At 43.2% G+C, this 23,307-nt stretch overlaps 1 protein-coding gene across 1 annotated transcript in view; it reads left to right on the forward strand.

Annotated features, from left to right (window-relative positions):
- Positions 1–23,065, forward strand: part of tnfaip8l3 (tumor necrosis factor, alpha-induced protein 8-like 3) — a 49,858-nt gene extending 26,793 nt beyond the window's left edge. Inside the window, exon 2 of the mRNA XM_085805165.1 lies at positions 22,486–23,065. Within this exon, the coding sequence (XP_085661291.1) occupies positions 22,486–23,048 (563 nt within the window). The 3' untranslated portion in view covers positions 23,049–23,065. The remainder of the gene's footprint in view (positions 1–22,485) is intronic.
- Positions 23,066–23,307: the final 242 nt, after the last annotated feature.

Raw genomic sequence — 23,307 nt, forward strand, 5'->3', positions numbered from 1 at the left:
CTGCGCAGATGGACGACAGCTTTTATTACTGAAGGTTTTTCTCCGTATAGAAGAGCACAGGCTGGCAGACTTAAGAGCCGCTCCCTCCCCTGTGTGTGTGTGCATGTGTGTGTGTGCAATATGAATGTATGCAACAACGGCTGCAGACGTCGTCCATCTTTACAGTGCACAGGAGGCGAAGGGGGGAATTAGCGTGGCAGCAGCTGTTCCTCTTAGAAAAGAAAAAAAAATATCTGAAAAAAATGTCTGGAAAACGAGAGCAGCTCTTTTTAGGTTTTTACAGGACACAAACTGCTCATTTCACTCCACTTCTACAACACATGACTGCTGCTGCGTATGAATGAATGAATGAATGAATGAGTGAGTGAGTGGAAAACAGGCTGCAGACGGAAAAGTAGCCGACACACTGCAAAAACTCAAAATCTTACCAAGAATATTTATCTTATTTCTAGTCAAAATGTAATTTCTAGTCAAAACAAATCTAATTATACTAAAAATAAGTGTGTGAAAGCCTGTAACATATATACTCTACAGTATATGCTGCTCTGCATATGTGGAAGTGAAATCACAGAAGCAAACGGACATATTAAAGATGATGAATCAACAAGTCGGACGTCTGCAGAGAGAGAGACTTTTTTTTTAAATTATGGCCTTCACTGCAAAAACTCAAACTCTTACCAAGAATATTTGTCTTATTTCTAGTCAAAATGTCTCATTTCTAGTCAAAACTAATCTTATTATACTTCAAATAAGCTTGTTTTTTTTAGACACTTTTTACTTCTTTCAAGTCTATTTTAACTTGAAATAAGTAGAAAAATCTGATAGTGGAGCAAGTTTTTCTTTCTTATTACAAGCACAAAACAACTTGCTTTCACTGGCAGATTTTTCTACTTATTTCAAGTGAAAATTAGTTTGAAACAAGTGAAAATGATCTAAAAACAAGTTAATTTTTAGGTGGCAAGTCTTATTTTAAGTGGAAAGAGATTAGTTTTGATTAAAATTGAGACATTTTGACAAGAAATAAGATTGATGTGCTAATAAATCTGCACATAAGGGAGCTGAAGTGTGCGGTCTCCTTTTTTGCCTTCTCTGACAAGAAATAAGACAAATATTCTTGGAAATATTTTGAGTTTTTACAGTGCATGTACTGTAGAACAGGGGAATTTAGCAAACTGCAAACTGCAAACGGCAACGAGGAGGAGGAAGCTCTGCAGAGCTCAACGGCTTCTTTGTTTGTCGCTCTGCAGAAACAGCAGCTTTGATCTGGGCTGTCCATCCGTCAGCTAACGGCTCGGTTCGTCTGTTTGGACTCATAATGTTTAGAGGGACGAGCGACGGCAGCACAGGTGCTTCAGTCTGACTCACAGCTGCTCCACCCAACCTCACTGTGACATGTGAGCACTTACAAGCATGTGGTGTGTGTGTGTGTGTGTGTGTGTGTGTAGGCCTATATGTGTGTGTGTCTGGCAAGAGACAAAAGACGAGACATCCCATGCACCTGTGCACAGAGTGACCTGGATTTGCCCAACACTAAACAAGAGCATGTTGTCATTAGCAACCCCAAACAGTGTGTACGTGCGTGTGTTGGTAGCCAGCAGCAGCAGCAGCTCTGAAAGGTTAAACAGTTTAATAACAAACACAGAGTTATTCGAGGCTGCAGGAGCACGTTTAGATTATTTTTGTCGTCCTTTAAAGGGACATTGTGTAACTTCTCCTGTTATCTCTTCAGGAAAATCGATTATTTGGTTCTTCAGTCTGTTTTTCATTAACCAGTAATCCCCCCATCAACAAACTGAACTGAAGTGTTCCTTTCAGCTCTGAATGAGCCGTTCATATCATTCATATCTACATGGAGCGGATAAGCTCGGTGCTGCACTGCAAAAACTCTACATCTTTCCAAGAATATTTGTCTTATTTCTTGTCAAAATGTCTCATTTCTAGTCAAAACTAATCTCTTTCCACTTAAAATAAGACTCATCACCTAAAAATCTACTTGTTTTTAGATCATTTTCATTTGTTTCAAACTAATTTTCAATTGTAATAAGTAGAAAAATCTGCCAGTGAAAGCAGGTTTTTTGTGCTTGTAATAAGGAAGAAAAACTTGCTCCACTATCAGATTTTTCTACTTATTTCAAGTGAAAATCTGCTTGAAAGAAGTAAAAAAGTGTCTAAAAACAAGCTGCTTTGAGTGTGAAAAGTCACCGCGGTAACGCAGTGAGGAGGAATGGAGCGTTACACTGATGCTGCATTCACCTGCAGTCGGGCAGACGGCCGTCGGTCGCTAACAAACCAGATGTCATTTTAGTCACAGAAGTCCAGAGAAAGACGGTAAAACAATACCACATCGCCATGACAACATATTGTCACGTGTATTGTTTTGCCTCGTGCTGACGGACCACTTGTTTACATAGAGGCTTGTTTATGCCGTTACGTGCAGCGGCTGTCATCTGTCTGCCGTCTGCCCAATTTCACGTGAATGCAGCATGAAAAATACCATTGAGTTGCTTGTGATATACAACCGCAGTAATTCCTACACAATGTACCTTCAGTAAGATTTTTCACCATGGTAACGTGATCTCAGATATCGGCTTCATAAAGATCAGTTCAATGATCGTTAGCTACAGCTCTGTCATGAGTCTTTGCTTTTATATATTAGGGCTGGGACGATATGCTTTTCTCCCGATTCGATTCTTCTACGATTTTTTGGATGGCGATTCGATTTAAATTGCGATTCTACGATATTGCAGATTCTCTGGATTTTTAGTCTTTAGCATTTTTAACATTTATCTGCACACAAACACTGTAGGAGCCTATAAATTAACATACTCCATTATAAAGTGAACTTAAACCCTTTTCAAAACCTGGACTCTCTGTATGTAAAAAAGGCGAACACATGCACATTGCACAATATTTAAAAAAATTGTCAAAAAGATATCGCGATATTTATGTGAATCGATTTTTTCTCCCACCCCTATTATATATATATAGATTATACTGGAAATAGATTTCCCTGTTGTTGAGACATGAAACCCGACACTGAAGCACACACACACAGACACACACACGCCCGTTCACACAGTTGCTCTCCCAGTTGTCAGACATGTTGTATGTTCTGCTGCGTTCCGGCCGATAAGCCCCACAACTGCCTGCAGCGTCGACTCGTTAAAGGCCAGTTGCCCCCCCACTGCCCCCCCCACCCCGCTGCTGGTCCTGCTAATGGCTCATTCCTCTGGTTCCTCTGGACCGAGCCCAACACACGTCTCTCTGCCCAGCTGCCCAGCTGCCCCGCACACTGCAGGAAATGTCCAGACTCACTGCATCTGAGTTCAGTCTCATCATTATAACACCAAATAACAGACAAACTGATGAGACACAACCATCAACTCACACTGCAAAAACTCAAAATCTTACCAAGAACGTTTGTCTTATTTCTAGTCAAAACAAATCTCATTCTACTTAAAATAAGACTCATCACATTAAAAGTAGATTGTTTTTAGACACTTTTTACTTCTTTCAAGCTGATTTTCACTTGAAATAATCTGATAATGGGGCAAGGTTTTCTTTCTTATTACAAGCACAAAAAACTTGCTTTCACTGGCAGATTTTTCTACTTATTTCAAGTGAAAAATGATCTAAAAACAAGTTCATTTTTAGGTGATGAGTCTTATTTTAAGAGGAAAGAGATTAGTTTTGACTAGAAATGAGACATTTTGACAAGAAATAAGACAAATATTCTTGGAAAGATTTGGGGGTTTTGCAGCTGCTCCTCCACAGCACGTTTCTGATCTATCTGTGTGCAGGTTCCACATAAGACTGTTCATTCATCCTGCACATACTGTAGGAAACTTGGTTGTTACAGTAGCAAAGCAAAGTATAGAGGCCGATGCATACCTAAAAAAATCTTAAAAAGACAGGTGCGTAGGAGCATGGGATTGGAGTCAACAAAGGAAAAAAGGGTCTCCCACTTTCAAAAAACTTTATTAGGCTATAAAAGAGACAACGTTTTGGTCCTCAGGATCTTTTTCAAGCAGTCCTGAGGACCGAAACGTTGTCTCTTTTATAATAAAGTTTTTTGCAAGTGATAGGACAGTGTGCGGGAGACCCTTTTTTCCTTTGTTACAGTAGCAAAAAAAAAAAAAAAGTAGAAAAATATGCAAATAGAAAAGAAAACGATAGAGAACAAACCTATAAAACAAAAGAGAGAGAGAGATAAAGACATTCTGTACAGTTGTGTGCCAAATTATTCCAAGACTATATAGGCTACAGTTATTTACAAAAATTGTAAGGTAGAAGAGAAACTATTGCACAGAGTGGAGCCTACAGGAATAAGTTGTGCAGTTTGTTCATCTGTAACACACAACACAGGTTTAAAACCTCATGATCACATCATGTGTAGCAGCATTAGTTCACACTTGTTGCACCAGCTGCTTCATTCATGCTTAAATCTCTGCAGCTCCACTGGTTCTGTCCAAAAACACTGACAGTCTCATAATCTGAATCTCTACATTAGGCCGATGTCAGATTATCTACAGTTCAATAAGAATTCATTAATCCACAACTCTTCTACTTCTCTGGGCAGATACAGGCTGAACACACCAGGTTAACAACATCTCCACTTTCTGCACCAGCAGCACACAAACACAACAGTAGCTATACAACATGCAGAGTTACAGGATGTGCAGGACTGATTCTTCTTAGCTCTAAGCTGTTGCCAGGCAACAAGCAAAAACTCCACAAAGTTACTGGTCGGTCATCATGACCAAGAAATAATCATAAAAAAAAACAAAACACATAGCCTAACTAGAACGAAGCCGGTGAGAAATGAATCCATGGAGCAAGTCATTGATTTAAGCAGCACTAGGACAAGCTGAGTTAACCCTTTAACTGCAGCCGTAGCTACATTTAGGACGATTGTTGATCAAGCTCTTTAAGAGGAGATTATTTTTATTTTATTTTATTTTACAGAATCCTTGTTGTTGTTCATTTTGCTATAAATGTCCACTGCCTTGATGTGAAGCTCTGTGACTGCAGAGAGTCACTAGATAAGATAAGATAAGATAAGATAAGATAGATTTATTGTCATTGTATGGTTGATACAACAACATTTCATTGCACTCATATGCTGGGCTCAGTAGCAACAAAATAAAAACAATGAAATAGGCTACTCTAGTTAAATTAAAAAGTATACTCATCCATACATTGTCTCATCCATTCAGTCACATTCACGTCATCGTACATCATTCACACCATTTATTCAGTACCTTGTATGCATTAAAAACGAGACAGTGAAAGTGCATATTGTATATGGTACAAAGTGCAGTGCATTGTGGGAGTTATTGCTGTTATGTTGGCAGATGTTGGTGGATTTGTTTCAGGTCAGAGTTGAGTATGGTGATAGCCTTGGGGTAGCTGTTTATGAATCTTGTGGTGCGTGTTCTGATGGACCTGTAACGTTTCCCTGAGGGCAACAGAGGAGCACAAAGCCCCCTATAACCTGACATTTTAGAAAGTAAAACAGAAAAGAATGGATTTCCACACACTTGTGAAATATTGCACAGATTTAAGTGTGTGGAAATCCTTTTTTCTTTCCTTTTGGACCCGTATGTTTCCAGCGTCTTAACAGAGACTGATGCAGGTTGAGCTGCTGCAGAAAGTGCACAACACTGTAAATGGCCTTGCTAAGGAAATATTCACTTTTATTTTTCATTCCTGTAATGACTGATTCCAGATTCTTTGAGTTAAAGGCCCATGCTGTGCACTTTTCTCTGGGTTTATTTCCCTGCTGATATCCCTAACAAGATGTATCATTGGTTTTGAGTAACTGTGATCTGCTTAATATCGTTCATACTGCCCCTTTCTGTTGCCTCTCACTGCAAAAACTCAAAATCTGTCCTAGAATATTTGTCTTATTTCTTGTCAAAATGTCTCATTTCTAGTCAAAACTAAACTCTTTCCACTTAGAATAAGACTCATCACCTAAAAATGAACTTGTTTTTAGATCATTTTCACTTGTTTCAAACAAATTTTCACTTGAAATAAGTAGAAAAATCTGCCAGTGAAAGCAAGTTTTTTGTGCTTGAAATAAGAAAGAAAAACTTGCTCCACTATCAGATTTTTCTACTTATTTCAAGTGAAAATCTGCTTGAAAGAAGTAAAAAGTGTCTAAAAACAAGCTACTTTTAATGTGATGAGTCTTATTTTGAGTATAATTAGATTGTTTTGACTAGAAATTACATTTTTGACTAGAAATGAGACAAATATTCTTGGTTAGATTTTGAGTTTTTGCAGTGCTTTCTGGAGCTCTAGCAGGCACAGGTCATTTGGCCAATCAGAAGAGAGAATGAGAACCTCTCCTCTGATTGGCTGACTGTTTTTGAGTGGCGTGTGGTCGGGCCAATCACAGGCAAGTAACTGAAACCTAAGCTGCATTCATAGAAATTGAAAAAAGAAAAAAAAACAACTGGTCGCAGTGGGCGGAGTTACCTTGTGTGTGACATCACAGAAAGGAGGAAGTGCTATCTGCTCGTCTTAAAGAGACAGTTCCTACAAATGGGCGGTGTGTGTTTCTCCGTTTATGACCAGTTTGATGCATGGGGCAGTAGGTAGCTATATACGTGGCCCAGACTGAGACCTCCCCAAGCACGAAAAAATAACCACAATCACATTTTCCATGCCATGGGGCCTTTAAAAAAACAAACAACAGCAGCAAATTCACTGGTTGCACATGTGCAAGCATAGATATACTGACTAGATGCCGCGTTCCTAGGCAACTCTATTGAGTGGAATACGTCAACGGCCATCTTGGTCAGGGGTAAGCCGTGTCTACTTACTGCACTAGTCAACAGAGGCAGACGTCTATCAACCATTAAAATCGCCATAACTCACCGAATATTCAACCCATTTTCAAGCTGTTTGGTTTATTATAAATGTCAGACATTTATGATACCACAACAACAATTTTTTTTTATTTTATTTTTTTATAATTTTTGTTTTTTTGTATTAAACATACACTTAGATACTCAGACACACACCCACATGCATAAATACACTGAAATGTGTTCTACAAGGGTCTGACCAGGTCTGACTGCTGGTCAGACGTATATTATTGTCTATGGTCAGAAACCCCGGACCAAGATGGCGGCGCTATAGGACGAATCAACTTGTTGTTTACAACTACTTCCGGGTAGAAAACCAGCATGAGAACAATAGTGACGGACGAGAGTTTAGCTATTTATCTACTTTTTCATGTCACTATATGTAAGGGATAATGCCCGACGAGGTGTCCATTATCAGAAATTAATGGACGACGCGGAGGTGTGAACCGTCCGACGCGAAGCAGAGGACGGTTGCTTCCGCGAAGTCCATTAATCTCTGATAATCGGACACCTCGAAGGGCATTATCCCGCTTATACCATGGTCACTTGCGAGAAAAATACATATTAAATCAATTACTTAATAATTTAATGTTGTTGTTTAAAAAATATTTTACAGATAAAAATTTTTATTTAAACCGTAAAATCACACGTCTTTAAGCGGCTGAGCCGAGCGGACTATTTTAATAACACTCTCGGCGATTAAAAAAATTAAAAAAAAGAGGGACCCCCCGCTGTGACCGCAGCGTACAGCCATGACTCTGTCTGCCACACTGATAGCTGATCATGAAAGGAGATGTGACGGCTCAAATGTTTACGTGACAAAAGTATTATTTCAGACGCCATGCACTTCTTACCGCTGGTGGTTTACAGACTCCAGGCCATGATCGCTGGAAAGAAAGTTGTTATGGTCCGAGTGTCCGTTGCCGTGGTTCAACAACGTTTGAGTGCAGCTGGCAGTAATATTTAGAACGTAATCAGGCTATTTTACCGGAACATCTTTATAGGTGTCCATTATCACTTTTTAATGGACACCCAGCAGCCAATCAGAATCGAGGATTCACCCAGACCATGGTATAACACCGTTTAGACTAATCTGATGTTTGTAAAGTTTATAAAACCAATGATCGGACAAACATTACTATTTCTGTGTGCACATTTTTGTAATTAGTCATGGTTATCATAGATTAGCCGGGCTAACGGTTAGCTACCTGTTTAACTTTAATAACTCAGTGACTCAATAAACGCTCCATGAAAAAATATTTTCTCCAGCGGATATCTGAGTTCCAACATGACTGAGCTAACTGGAGTAGTTTCATGTCGTGTCCCACAACGGGAGGGTTTTAACAGCTGACGTCCTGCTGTTAGCTTAGCTACCGCCGTTAGCTTAGCTACCGTTAGCTTAGCTACCGTTAGCTGTCCCTGTCAGCTGAGCTGATGCTTTCTAGACACTGTGATTCCCCCAAACTGAATAAATACAACAGATTTGTCTAAACGGTGATAGGGCGTGAAAAATATGATATATAGCTAAACTCTCGTTCGTTACTATTGATCTCATTCAAATTACAGCTGGTTTTCTACCCGGAAGTAGAATGTAAACAACAAGGAGATTCGGTCTATTGACGTACGCTGAGAAGCAGAACGCGGCATAGTCAGTATATATATCTATGATGTGCAAGTAAATGGAACCGGTTGCACTGTCTCAAATTTTAGGGGCAAAATGTCCCGTCTGTGCAGATGGACATTATTTTTATTTTATTTTTTTACAGTGCAGCACCTTTAGCAGTGTGTGTGTGGGTCTGGCCTGGCTGTGTGTGTTGACTCAGCGCTGTGAAAACATCAGGCGGAACAGAGAGAGACTGTCTGGTCAACACCGAGCAGCTAATCCTCATGTTAAAACTAAACTACACCAACTCCCAAAACACTCTTATGTAACCGCGGCGACGGCCCGCTCTCCGCTGGCTGCTGGGATGTTTTCACTGTGAAAACGTTACTGATGCAGAGAGAGAGAGAGAGAGAGAGAGAGATCAGTAACAGGATGGACAGTGGTCTGCTCCTCCTCTTCTTCCTTTCTCCTCTCCTCTCCTCTTCCTCCTCCTCTTCCTCCTCTTCTCTCCACCTCCTCCTCCTCTTCTTCCTCCTCCTCCTCCTCCTCCTCCTCATCTCTCCTCCTCCTCTTCATCCTCCTCCTCCTCTTTCTCCTCCTTCTTCTACTTCTCCTCCTTCTTCCTCCTCCTCCTCCTCTTCATCTTCCTCCTCTTCCTCCTCTCTCCTCTCCTCTCCTCCTCTCCTCCTCCTCCTCCTCCTCTTCCTCTTCTCTCCTCCTCCTCCTCCTCCTCCTCTTCCTCCTCCTCCTCCTCTTTCTTCTCCACTTTCCTCCTCCTCCTCCTCCTCTTCTTCCTCCTCCTCCCTCCTCTTCCCTCCTCCTCCTCCTCCTCCTCTTCCTCCTCCTCCTCTTCCTCCTCTCTCCTCCTCCACCTCCTCTCTCCTCCTCTTCTCTCCTCCTCCTCTTCCTCCTCCTCTCTCCTCCTCTTCCTCCTCCTCCTCTCTCCTCCTCCTCCTCCTCTCTCCTCCTCTCTCCTCTTCCTCCTCCACCTCCTCCTCTTCCTCCTCCTCTTCTTCCTCCTCTCTCCTCTTCCTCCTCCACCTCCTCCTCCTCCTCCTCCTCTTCTTCCTCCTCTCTCCTCTTCCTCCTCCACTTCCTCCTCCTCCTCCTCTCTCTTCCTCCTCCTCTTCTCCTCCTCCTCCTCTTCCTCCTCCTCTTCTCCCTCCTCCTCCTCTTCTCCCTCCTCCTCCTCTTCCTCCTCCTCTTCTCCCTCCTCCTCCTCTTCCTCCTCCTCTTCTCCCTCCTCCTCCTCTTCCTCCTCCTCTTCTCCCTCCTCCTCTTCCTCCTCCTCTCTCCTCCTCTTCCTCCTCCTCTTCTTCCTCTTCTCTCCTCTTCCTCCTCCTCTCTCCTCCTCTTCCTCCTCCTCTTCTTCCTCCTCTCTCCTCTTCCTCCTCCTCTTCTTCCTCCTCCTCCTCTTCCTCCTCCTCTCTCCTCTTCCTCCTCCTCTTCTCTCCTCCTCCTCTTCCTCCTCCTCCTCTTCTTCCTCCTCTCTCCTCTTCCTCCTCCCTCCTCTTCTCTCCTCCTCCTCTTCCTCCTCCTCTCTCCTCCTCTTCCTCTTCTTCCTCCTCTCTCCTCTTCCTCCTCCTCTCTCCTCTTCCTCCTCCTCTTCTTCCTCCTCCTCCTCTTCCTCCTCCTCCTCCTCCACCTCCTCCTCTTCTCTCCTCCTCCTCTTCCTCCTCCTCCTCTTCTTCCTCCTCTCTCCTCTTCCTCCTCCTCCCTCCTCTTCTCTCCTCCTCCTCTTCCTCCTCCTCTCTCCTCCTCTTCCTCTTCTTCCTCCTCTCTCCTCTTCCTCCTCCTCTCTCCTCCTCTTCCTCCTCCTCTTCTTCCTCCTCTCTCCTCTTCCTCCTCCACCTCCTCCTCCTCTTCCTCCTCCTCCTCTTCTTCCTCCTCTCTCCTCTTCCTCCTCCACTTCCTCCTCCTCCTCCTCTCTCTTCCTCCTCCTCTCTCCTCTTCCTCCTCTTCCTCCTCCTCTCTCCTCTTCCTCCTCCACCTCTTCCTCCTCCTCCTCTTCCTCCTCCTCTTCTTCCTCCTCCTCCTCTTCCTCCTCCTCTCTCCTCTTCCTCCTCCCTCCTCTTCTCTCCTCCTCCTCTTCCTCCTCCTCTCTCCTCTTCCTCCTCCTCTTCTTCCTCTTCTCTCCTCTTCCTCCTCCTCTCTCCTCCTCTTCCTCCTCCTCTTCTTCCTCCTCTCTCCTCTTCCTCCTCCTCTTCTTCCTCCTCCTCCTCTTCCTCCTCCTCTCTCCTCTTCCTCCTCCCTCCTCTTCTCTCCTCCTCCTCTTCCTCCTCCTCTCTCCTCCTCTTCCTCCTCCTCTTCTTCCTCTTCTCTCCTCTTCCTCCTCCTCTCTCCTCCTCTTCCTCCTCCTCTTCTTCCTCCTCTCTCCTCTTCCTCCTCCTCTCTCCTCCTCTTCCTCCTCCTCTTCTTCCTCCTCTCTCCTCCTCCTCCTCTTCCTCCTCCTCTCTCCTCTTCCTCCTCTTCCTCCTCCTCTCTCCTCTTCCTCCTCCACCTCCTCCTCTTCCTCCTCCACTTCTTCCTCCTCTCTCCTCTTCCTCCTCCACTTCCTCCTCCTCCTCCTCTTCTTCCTCCTCTCTCCTCTTCCTCCTCCTCTTCTTCCTCCTCTCTCTTCTTCCTCCTCTCTCCTCCTCCTCCTCTTCCTCCTCCTCTCTCCTCTTCCTCCTCTTCCTCCTCTTCCTCTTCCTCCTCCACTTCCTCCTCCTCCTCCTCTTCCTCCTCCTCTCTCCTCTTCCTCCTCCTCTTCTTCCTCCTCCTCCTCCTCTTCCTCCTCTTCCTCTTCCTCCTCCTCCTCTTCCTCCTCCTCTTCTTCCTCCTCCTCCTCTTCTCTCCTCCTCCTCCTTTTCCTCTTCCTTTTCCTCCTCTTCTTCCTCCTTCTCCTCTTCTCTCCACCTCCTCCTCTTCCTCCTCCTCCTCCTCTTCTCTCCTCCTCCTCTTCCTCTTCCTCCTCTCTCCTCCTCTTCCTCCTCCTCCTTCTCTCTCCTCCTCCTCCTCTCTCCTCTTCCTCCTCCTCCTCCTCTCTCCTCCTCCTCCTCTTCCCTCCTCCTCCTCTCCTCCTCCTCCTCCTCCTCTTCCCTCCTCCTCCTCTTCCCTCCTCCTCCTCCTCCTCCTCCTCCCCCTCCTCCTCCTCCTCTCCTCTCTAACTCGTTGTGACAGCCTGGTTCATGCTTGTCACTCCTCTCAGCCTCTGGGTGACAGACCGGACGTGACAGTGTCTAGATACTCAACATAGTCTCAACACTCCCAGACTAATATACCAGAGGTTATATTATACTGATAAACAAAAACCCAGAAGCTTTACGTAGATTTCAATCTGGAACATGTTACTTGTACAATGTAATTAATAAACCCTGCAAGTCAAGGTTTAAAGCCCCAGTCTGTAACTTATTTGTCTTTTTATGATCAAAAATCAAATGTCTTTCATAACTACGTATTTGACTGAAGGTGAATCACAGCTGCATCCAAAGTAAAGCTTTCTGGTTCCTTAGAATGAGTTGTTACAAGTCGTTACAGAAGTGGGCGACGCACCGAACCGAGGCGGCCATGTTGCATCGTGACCGTAGGTAACCACGGAAACGGCCTGTTAAAACTGTCACCACTGTGTACACTGCAAAAACTCAAAATCTTAACCAAGAACATTTGTTTTATTTCTAGTCAAAACAAATCTAATTACACTTAAAATAAGACACATCACATTAAAAAGTAACTTGTTTTTAGACACTTTTTACTTCTTTCAAGCAGATTTTCACTTGAAATAAGTAGAAAAATCTGATAGTGGAGCACTTTTTTCTACTTATTTCAAGTGAAATTTTGTTTGAAACAAGTGAAAATGATCTAAAAACAAGTTAATTTTTAGGTGATGAGTCTTAGTTTAAGTGGAAAGAGTTTAGTTTTGACTAGAAATGAGACATTTTGACAAGAAATAAGACAAATATTCTTGGAAAGATTTTGAGTTTTTGCAGTGTAGTGTGAGGAAGGACGGAGGCACTGGTGTTGCATTCAGGTGCAGTCAGGCAGACGGCCGTCAGCAAACCAACCGGATGTCATTTTACTCCACCAGAGAAAGACGGTAAAACATGAGTTGTTTTAGAGGGAAATACAGAGACTGTTTGATGAAAAACTGTCCCTGAAGGCAACACGCATCAGCGGTTTTGCATGAATTTCCCTCTAAAACAACTCTGTGTGGTAACGTTGTGTTATTATCTCATAGCGTGGTGAATGTGCAGCTCACAACTTGTCCACCAGAGCGTTGTGGAGTTGTTGGATTGTGTATTTGATGAGTTTGATGATGAGGGAAACCAAGAAATCCCATAATGAGCCTCCATTGGTAGCGTAGCTCTGAGCAGCTCACGGCCCTGCTCCGCCGTTCTAAAAACAGCTTGCACCGACAATTAAAGGTAACGAACCTACTGCTATGACTATAGGGACTATGGCAATAGGCCAGTTTGCCAAAATGTTGAACTATCCCTTTAACAGGGATCCGAATAAAGAATAAAGATTAAAGAGATAGAGAGAGCTGGGACTCATTCTCATGTGCATTCCCTCCATCCCATAATCATCTCCCCTCACTTTAGTGTATGTGCTGAAATCTGCAGCCAGACTCTGAATCACCAGCAGCAGCACCGTGACTCACAGCTCCAGCAGCCGCACGTCCGTCCTTCACAGTAACTCCCCCCAACACACACACACACACACACACACACACACACACACACACACATTCTCCACCACCCTGGGATGTACAGACAGACTGGGGACCGGGGTCAGAGGTCAGTCCATGGCCACCTGCTGGGCCTCAGAAACACGCTGCAGGCTGTGGAGAATCATTATGATCCTAGTTTTTTTAGCTGCGCACAAAAACAGAAAAGATCCAATTAAAGGGACAACGAGGAGTTTGTATTTGGTTATAAAAAAGTCTCACCTTAATGTGGATGAATCTACGTTACCACTTGTTAATGGGCCCATTTTCAATAATCGTTTTGTTTTGTTATTTTAATTAATGGTGGAAATGCTGGGCGAGCCAACCAGCGTTTCCTTACTTTCGGTTTCGTGGACGCTGCCCGGCGAGTCATGAGAATAACGCCGCCGAATCGCCGGTTATGGTCGGAACTACGACAGTATCTGATTGTCTTCTGACCTCTGACTTTAATTCTTGATTAATGAAAACATTCTTGGCAAGACGTCCATCTTGCGCCGGTCCAAGAATTTCATGGTGCGCGCGGAGGCTCATGGGAAATGTAGTATGAGAACACTTCGCTTCCCAAAACTCCTCGTTGTCCCTTTAAGGCTCATTTATGCTCCACGTACGGACGAAATTGTATGCGTCCGTTTAAAACGTTGTTACCGTCACTGCCCCACATACTTTCATGCGTCCTTTACATCGGAATGGATGTTAACCAATACATCCACCAGGGGGCAGCGCAGAGTCAAAAGTTTATGACAACAAACATGGCGACTAATAGGAGAAGGTCTTGATCATGTACATCATAAATAAAAGACAACTGACATCGTAATTATGGTGGTAGTTCCTCACCAACTCCTACAGTTTCTCCTCGAAAAGTTCAGCCATCATGTCTTCTTCTTCTTCTGTCTCACACTGGATCTAGGCTACGTATCGGGTAGTGACAGCAACAGCGCCCCCACAGGTTTCCGGTGGTCCGGCTCCATTTGGTCCGCATCCGTAAGCTTTGTGGAAACGGAACGAAAAACGGACAAAATTAACGCAGAGTACGGACGAAAGGCTCCGTCTGTATCCGTATGCGTATTTAAGGTTGAGCATAAATGGGCCTTTAGTCTCCTTCATGTCCCCAACTCCTCTCAGTTATAAGTAGTGCTGTAGAACCAGAGACCGGTCTTTGGTCTGGAGACCACATCTTCAAGGTCTTGGTCTTGGACTCTGGATGTTTTCTCCAGACCAGTCAAGACCACGGCTGCGGTCACATCTTTTTTATTTTATTTTTTTCTAACAGTAATGGGCTTGGACTTGGTCTCGCCCCCTCAAAGTCTTGGTCTTGGTCTACTCTGGTCTTGGTCTTGGTTTACTAAGGTCTTGGTCTACTTTGGTCTTGGTTTTGGTATAGTCTGGTCTTGGTCTTGGTCTTGATCTTTGTATACTCTGGTCTTGACCTCGGTCTACTCTGGTCTTGATCTTGGTCTACTCTGGTCTTGGTCTTGACTCAGTCTCAACCCAGTAAAAGTCTTGGTCATCATGTCACCTGGTCTGGGGTCAGGTGGTCTGGACTCTGAACTACAACACTAATCCCAGATGTTTTTAGTTTTAGAGCAGAGATTCATTCAGAGAGAAACCAAACAGCTACGAGCTGCAGGACCAGGACCAGGACCAGGACCAGGTCTGACGAGGCCGCTTCATGGAGCAGCCGTGAGCCAGCCAAGCCAGGGGGTTTTTAGAAATCCATCCCGTTGGGTTTGTGAATATCAGAGGCCGAGTGGAACAAAGAGCTGCTTCACAGAAACAGGAAATGACAGTGACAAAGAGTCTGTTGATGAGAGACACAGATGATCTGCCTAATGAAAACCACAGTTTGATATCCTGCTGCTGCTGCTGCTGCTGCTGCTGCTATTCAAATCTCATGGCACCTTGCTGCTGCACCGCAGTGAAGCTGTCACGCACATTATCTGCTGCTGATCTCAGAGCATAAAGTTTACATGTTAACCAGCAGCATGAAGGGAGGGAGGGAGGAGCTGAACCACCTGTGTGTTACAGGTGAGAGATCAGAGAAATAACTTTGGTTCATGTACAGGTGCATCTCAATAAATGATCAAATATCATGGAAAAGTTCGTCAATGTCAGCAATTCCATTCAAAAAGTGAAATTAATGCATTATATAGATCCATTACACACAGAATGAAACATTTCACGTCTTTATTTATTTAACTTCTTTTAATTATAGTGATTATGGCTTCATATTTAATGAAGAGCTAAAATTCAATATCACAAAAGACCAATTTATCAATACTTGGTTGGGGCTTTTTGACTTGAACTACTGGAAATGGACTTTTCCAATGATATTGAGATGCACCTGTACATGAATTACCTGCTAATAATCTCACATTAGTCATTTCATTCACTTCAACCTGCTGCAAAAAACAACTTTTTAAATCATCAATCCCTCATTATAAACACACACATTGAGATAATTACGCATCAGCTGTTGTGTGTGAAGTAAAGTTCCTCTCAGCTCTGCAGAGCTTCAGCATCTTTCCACTCATTGTTAGTGTTGTGGTCAAAACCACCGAGACCAGAGCATACCAGGACCAAGACAAGACCAAGACCTTGAAAATGTCTCGAGTACCATAACACGACTTATTATTCTGGTTTTATGAGAATCAGAATCGGATTTATTGGCCAAGTTTGACTCGTTTGCATAGCTCTCTGGCGTTCACAACAATAACTGAACAATGAGTTAACAATAATAAGAATAATACAAAAAAAATGTTAAATAAAATAAAGCAAAGCAGCCACAGCTTCAGTCTCTCCTCCTTCACCAACACTGGTTCTGCTCAACGTGGATGTTTTCAGGCTAAAAAGCTCTGATGGACTCACGGTAACACTTCAGATTAGGGAACACATATCAACCATTAACTAGGTGCTTATTAATATAAGTTAAAGTAGCTTACTAGCTCCTTGCTAGTAATTATTAAGCACGTATTAACACCTTATTCTACATATAGCCTTATTCTACCTCTATTACATAGATATTATATACACAATATTAACTTCTAATTATGGCTTATTCAATGTAAATGAATGCATTAATGCTATACTAATTCAGAGTGATAAAGGAAGAGTTACTGTTCTTGTGCTACTGCCCCAGTAACCCACTGGTTATTCACATCATTATTCAGAAACAACAATGCATTAATTTACAATGAATAAGCCATAATTAGGAGTTAATATCAGGAAAAATCTTAATTCATGGTGTAATAGAGGTAGAATAAGGCTATGTAGAATAAGGTGTTAATACGTGCTTAATAATTACTAATAATGAGCTAGTAAGCTACTTATATGCATATTAATAAGCACCTAGTTAATGGTGAATATGTGTTCCCTAATCTAAAGTGTTACGAGACTTTTAGAAAACGTCCTGCTGGCTTTACAGAGCAGGATGACGATGATGATGATGGTTTGTGGGTGTTTTTATGGAGGATGACTAAGATGCTTTTTCTCTCAAGCTGCTTTTTGCACAGACATAAGAAATCTAACTCCTGGTCCTAATCAGTGTCAATAAATCAATCAATAAGGATATATATGTTCATCTACTTTTAACAGATACAACATTCAAACAGACAGACTCATAAAATGACCAGGGTGTTGATTCTGTTCACCCCTGTCTGTGTTGATACAGCAGATTTATCCCATAATAACACATGAAATGTTGATTTTAGCACTTTTAAAGTAAAACAACCCTGGTAATTCTGCAGGTTTCATGTTGCATCGACTCACACGACCTCTGTCTAACATATAAAAGGTCTCACCCCCACTCTCATGAAGTCGTACAAAGGAGATCTATATATATATATAAAACAAAGGGAACATTATATCTTTTGTAACTGCAGACAAAGGCATTCACCTTATTAGTTGTTAAATGTCATGCTGGGATAATTATATGAACATGAAATGTCATTTAGCTTCAGACCCATGCATGAAATGTCACTTCTGTACATTCACATGAAATGCCAGATTGTGTTTCTACCAACTGTTGTGCAGTGTGCGTATAAATAAAACATGCACACACACACACACACACACACACACACACACATGCAAACACACACACAAAGGGACAATGGTGTGAATTGTGCGCGGTCACATAGCTGTCTGTTTTAATGAAATTATAATGACAACAAAGCAGGTGTTTTCTCTTTGAATTTGGGCTCATCTGCTGTTGTGAGCCGAGCCCATCGGGCACCGACGTCTTTCTCTGTCTCTCTCCTCCTGTCTGTCTCTCCCTGGACAAATACAGCTCTGGAAAAACATTAAGAGACCACTCCCACAATGATCAGTTTCTCTGGTGTGTGTTTGAGTAAAATTAAATTCAAAAATGTTTGTTTTATTCTATCAACTACTGACAACGTTTCTCCCAAAATTGAAATAGAAATATTGTCATTTAGCTAGAGCTTTTATTGGCTGAAAATGCCTAAACTAGTCTAAATAACAAAAGATATCAAGTCTTTTCAGACCTTAATGCAAAGAAAATATGTTCATATTTATTCCTAAACAACACAGCAAGAATATTTTAACTCAGGAAGAGTTTATAAATCAGCTTTTTGTGGGATAATGTCGATGTTTAATCCCAGCAGTGGTTTTTATAATCTTCCTATAAAATGAGATGTGGTTCAGGTGATGACCTCATCTGTGTCTCATTAAAGGGATACGCCAACATATTTTTTTTCGTGTCTTGCCTCACTCCCGAGTCCATGACCAGCAGATAGACACCATCCTTTCCACTGTGCGTGCAGTAACAAGGGAGATAGAGCCGTATCGCCCGTAATTAGCTTAGCTCAAACACTGGAAGTGTATGGGTAGTGTTAGCCTGCCTCCTACCCGAGCTGAAATCAGCAGTCAGAAGCTGATTTCATTTTAGCTCTAAACTCTGTAAATATATCACTTCATCCACATTTCAAACATGTTTAGGTGAGAAAGTAGCCGTTTAGATCAGCAGTGTGTCATTAATTTGTCTAAATACCAGCTGTTTACTATTTTGTTGGATGAATTTGGCGCTACTCAAGCTAGCCGTTGTGACCAACGCATTTCCGGTTACTTTCACAAAATCAAACACCTGTTGCCCTTTACATACAGAAAACCATGAGGATAGAATTTGTGCTTTTACTTTGAAACAGGAAGCTAACCTAGCCTCGATGTAGCTAGCTTGAACCAAAATAAAGCGTCTTTGCTTGAACCCTCCGTTTTGACCAATCTCGTCCCGTTAGCGGCATTTGACCGCTCAAGATGCCTTACCGGAGAGTTTTGTCAGCTCTGAGACCAAGATCGGCCCGCCGGTTTCCCTTTAGAGTTGCTGAAGAGTTTCTCTGATGACTTTAGGTGGAGGCAGGCTAACACTACCCATACACTTCCAGCGTTTGAGCTAAGCTAATTAGCGACTTTAGGTGGAGGCAGGCTAACACTACCTATACACTTCCAGTGTTTGAGCTAAGCTAATTACGGGCGATACGACTCTATCTCCCTTGTTACTGCACGCACAGTGGAAAGGATGGTGTCTATCTGCTGCTCATGGACTCGGGAGTGAGGCAAGACACGGATGAAAAAATGTTGGAGTATCCCTTCAAGTAGAATGAGTTGTGTTTGTGTTGGTATTTAAAAAAGAATGACTGTTATACATGTAGAGATGCTTTTAAGAAACATTTGTGAAAGTGGCCTCTTATTTTTTCCCAGAGCTGTACATGTGGAGGAGGAGGAGGAGGAGGAAGAGGCTGACAATGTGCCCAAGGAACAGGAGGAGGAGAAAGTGAAGCCCCCCTTCCTTTTCCTTGGCTTTAATCAGAATATGATGAGTTATGTGGTGTGTAATTTGGAGCCGGGTGGCACCTAAATAAAAAGCCCTCTCCATCCTCCCACATGTTCTGTTCAGGCAGCCTTTTCTTTTTTTTGATGTTGTGCTCCGTGGAGGATCGAGGCTGCAGTGGGACACGGCACAGGAAAAACACTGATCCATCTGAGCTTGTAGAGGAAAAGAGAAGCAGTGTTGTGCAACGAGATGGTTCTTATCTGTGTGCAGCTGTTTGATGTGAGGCAGAGCAGATAGTCGGTGGTTGCAGCGCTCCACGCCGCTGCCAGGCCAGACGGGAAGGCCGCCACCGCCCTAACGGAGAATGTGGCCGGCTGGCCGCACCGCGTCTCTTCTTCAGCTGCTCAGCTTTCACTTCTTCAGTCTGAGCTCTGTTTCCACATGACTTTAAAGAGAAACACTTTAGGATTTCCACCTTAAAGGATAATTGCAGTTTGTTTTTTTTGTTTTTTACAATCTGGACCTTATTTCTAACATAAAATCCGATCATTTCCTCCCCCAGATAACTTTGGTGTCATTACAAGTGGTTGTGATGAAATGAGCTCCAGCCGAGAGGCGCGTATATCCGTATAATGGAGTCTACAGGGCAGCAGAATGCAGCCTCTAAATAACACATTATCTGCAGAGAAACTCCTTAATTTCACCAATATTTAGTTCTGATAGGCTAGTGCTATTCCCCTCTGAGTCCGGGGTTAGCTGTTATCAACATCCGGGGTCTGTAGGTTGACCTACTGACCTCTGACCTGGATGATGTCATCTCTGAGCGCCGCAAGGCTTGTTGCTACCGCTAATGCTACGGTTAGTTTCTGCGTGTCTCCGACTAGTTCTTGTTAAACCAATGCCTTGTAACTAGTTCCAGGGAGAATGGAGCGTCTCTTGGCTGAAAACCAACCTTGTAAGATCAGAGCCTCCGACCCGGTGTCCCAGCTCTCGTCTCCATGGCGACTCCGCCACACAAACGTAACGCACTACCCCATAACCCGTAATCTCTTGTTGATGACAGATAAAACTACACAGATATCACCATGGTAACATGGTAGATGATGAATAACCTTATCCACCGCTCCATGGATTGATTTCTCACCGGCTTCGTTGCTGGTTTTACTATGGTTAGCTGTGTAACAAAGAGAAAAAAAACATTGTGTTTTCCTCTGAATAAGAAACATTTACACTGAAAACAAAGGTCTTCACTGTGATGTCACAGAAAACCGGGAAGAAGGAAGGGTCCATATTATTACTGCAAAGAGTCGAGGGTGTTTCAAAAGCCTTTTTGTCCAGATTGACGTCAGCTGTTACATGTAAATATATATTTAAATTCGATGGTGGCGGTTTGAGACCAAAATAATGACATTTACACATCTACAATGTAAATGGGCTCCAATGTTTTACATCAGGGATCAGGGATCAAAGTCGTCCTCCACTGGACCGGACTGGTTTTCTGAACAACACAGTGTCTGTTCATCTTGTTGTCCTGTGAAAAGCCACTTTGCTTTCACTCAAACCTGCAAAACAAGATTCACTTCATGTTTTTGGTATATTTTTTTCTGTTCAGTACAATGTCCCCAACACAAACGCCGCAAAAACTCAAAATCTTTCCAAGAATATTTGTCTCATTTCTAGTCAAAACGAATCTCTTTCCACTTAAAATGAGACTCATCACCTAAAAATTAACTTGTTTTTTTAGACAGTTTTCACTTGTTTCAAACACATTTTCAAAAGCAAGTTTTTTGTGCTTGTAATAAGAAAGAAAACTTGCTCCACTATCAGATTTTTCTACTTATTTCAAGTGAAAATCAGCTTGAAAGAAGTAAAAGGTGTCTAAAAACAAGCTGCTTTTTAATGTGATGAGTCTTATTTTAAGTATAATGAGATTTGTTTCAACTAGAAATGACATTTTTACGAGAAATAAGATAAATATTCTTAGTAAGATATTTGAGTTTTTGCAGTGAAGTTCCTCCTGAACTAAAGGGAAACTTCATGACAGGACTCTGGATGTTTTCTCCAGACCACAAATGTCTCTGTGTCTCTGTCTCACTTTGGTTTCTGTGATGTGATTCAATAAGTTCCAGATACTTCAAATAGTTGTACTAAAGTATCTGCTTGTGTAACCATGGTAACAACTTGGTGTCACCATGACAACAGTGGGAGGAGACTTCAGCAGGTTCTGTGCTGTGTTCTTCTGTTCAATACAAACTTTGTTTAGTAGCCTACATTAAATATGGTTTAGATTTTACATCAAATCTTCTTTTATCTTTGTAGCTGAGGAGGAATAATATCAAGACACATGGTTACTATGACGACTGAGACTGGAGACAGTGATGGACTTGGAAATGGTCTCGCGTTGGTTTGGTCTTGGTCTTGGTCTCGCCCCCCTAAAAGTCTTGGTCTTGGTCTTTGTATGCTCTGGTCCTGGTCTATACTCTGGTTTTGGTATTTTGGTCTTGGTCTTTGTATACCCTGGTCTTGGTCTTGGTATACTCTGGTCTTGGTCTTGGTCTACTCTGGTCTTGGTCTTTGTATACTCTGGTCTTGGTCTTTGTATACCCTGGTCTTGGTCTTGGTATACTCTGGTCTTGGTCTTGGTCTACTCTGGTCTTGGTCTTTGTAAACTCTGGTTTGGTCTCAGTCTTGACTATCACAACTGTCCAGGTTGTTCTGGTGTAACATAACAGAGAATGAGCTGCTGCTGCTTCAACATTCACTGTTTTATTTCTCTGTTGCTTCCTATCCACCACTTTATTTTCCCATGATCCATTGCGTCACACCACAGCGGGAGTGGGTTTTGGTAGCATTATAGCGAGCGGCTAACTGGTAGCGTTAGTGGCTAACTGGTAGCGTTAGCCACCGGTGTAGGTACCAAATGTGGGGGCTCCGGGCTGCCAAAACCATTTTGACTAAATCTGATGTTTGTTAAGTCTATAAAACGAATTATTGAACAAACATTACTATTTCTGTGTGCACGTTTTTGTAATTAGTCATGGTTATCATAGTTGTTAGCTTTGCTGCTGCTAACAGCTAACAGCAGCAGCTAAGCTTACAGCAGGACGTCAGCTGTTAAAACCCTCCTGTTGTGGGACACGACATGAAACTACTCCAGTTAGCTCAGTCATGTTGGAACTCAGATATCCGCTGGAGAAAATATTTTTTCATGGGCCGTTTATTGAGTTATTGTTTATTGACACTGCTAACGGCTAACAGCTAACGGTTAGCCCAGCTAATCTAAATCGTATTGTTCTCATCAAAATTAGGTGATGGTTATAAATAAAGTCATCACGGCCGATGTCTATCAACCAGTCTATGCTATCAACAATACAGTAACGGTGGGATGGAGTGTCATGGCGACACCCAGCGGCATTCTCCGGAAAGTGGTGGATAAGTCCAGATGTTTGACCTTGAGTCTAACCTCCCTCCCTCTGTCCCTCTTGTCTCTCTCTTCTGTCTCTCCCCCCCTCAGGACACGAGAGCTTCAACTCGCGCTCGCTGGCCCTGCAGGCCCAGAAGAAGATCCTGAGCAAGATGGCGACCATGGTGGTGGCCAACATGCTGACGGACGACACCAGCAGCGAGGTCCTGGACGAGCTCTACAAGGCCAGCCGCGAGTTCACCAAGAGCAAGAAGGAGGCGCACAAGATCATCAAGGACGTGATCAAGATCGCGCTGAAGATCGGCATCCTGTACCGCAACCACCAGTTCAGCCCCGACGAGCTGGACACGGTGGAGCGCTTCAAGAAGAAGATGAACCAGGCGGCCATGACGGCGGTGTCCTTCTACGAGGTGGAGTACACCTTCGACCGGACCATCCTGTCGGAGCTGCTGCTGGAGTGCAGGGAGCTGCTGCACGCGCTGGTGGAGCAGCACCTCACCGCGCGCTCACACGCCCGCATCGACCACGTCTTCAACCACTTCGCCCGCGGGGAGTTCCTGGCCGAGCTGTACGGCGACGCCGAGGAGTACAGACTCTCTCTGAGGAAGATCTGCAACGGCATCAACAAACTGCTGGACGAAGGGACGCTTTAACCTCTTTAACCACATCACATCGCATCACATCGCATCACATCACATCACATCACATCGCATCACGCCAACCGCTCTGCTCTTCTTCTCGCTCGCTGCCGCCATACACTTTCATCCTTTTCACCTGTTCACACCTTTTGGTCATTGGATTTTCTTTTGATGAATAGGAATTAAAAGACAGATTTTCATTTCTGCAAAAACTCAAAATCTTACCAAGAATATTTGTCTTATTTCTAGTTAAAATGTAATTTCTAGTCAAAAC

The sequence above is a fragment of the Trachurus japonicus genome, chromosome 3, assembly GCF_045865225.1.
Source record: "Trachurus japonicus isolate A0001 chromosome 3, Traja_1.0".
Lineage (NCBI taxonomy): Eukaryota > Metazoa > Chordata > Actinopteri > Carangiformes > Carangidae > Trachurus > Trachurus japonicus.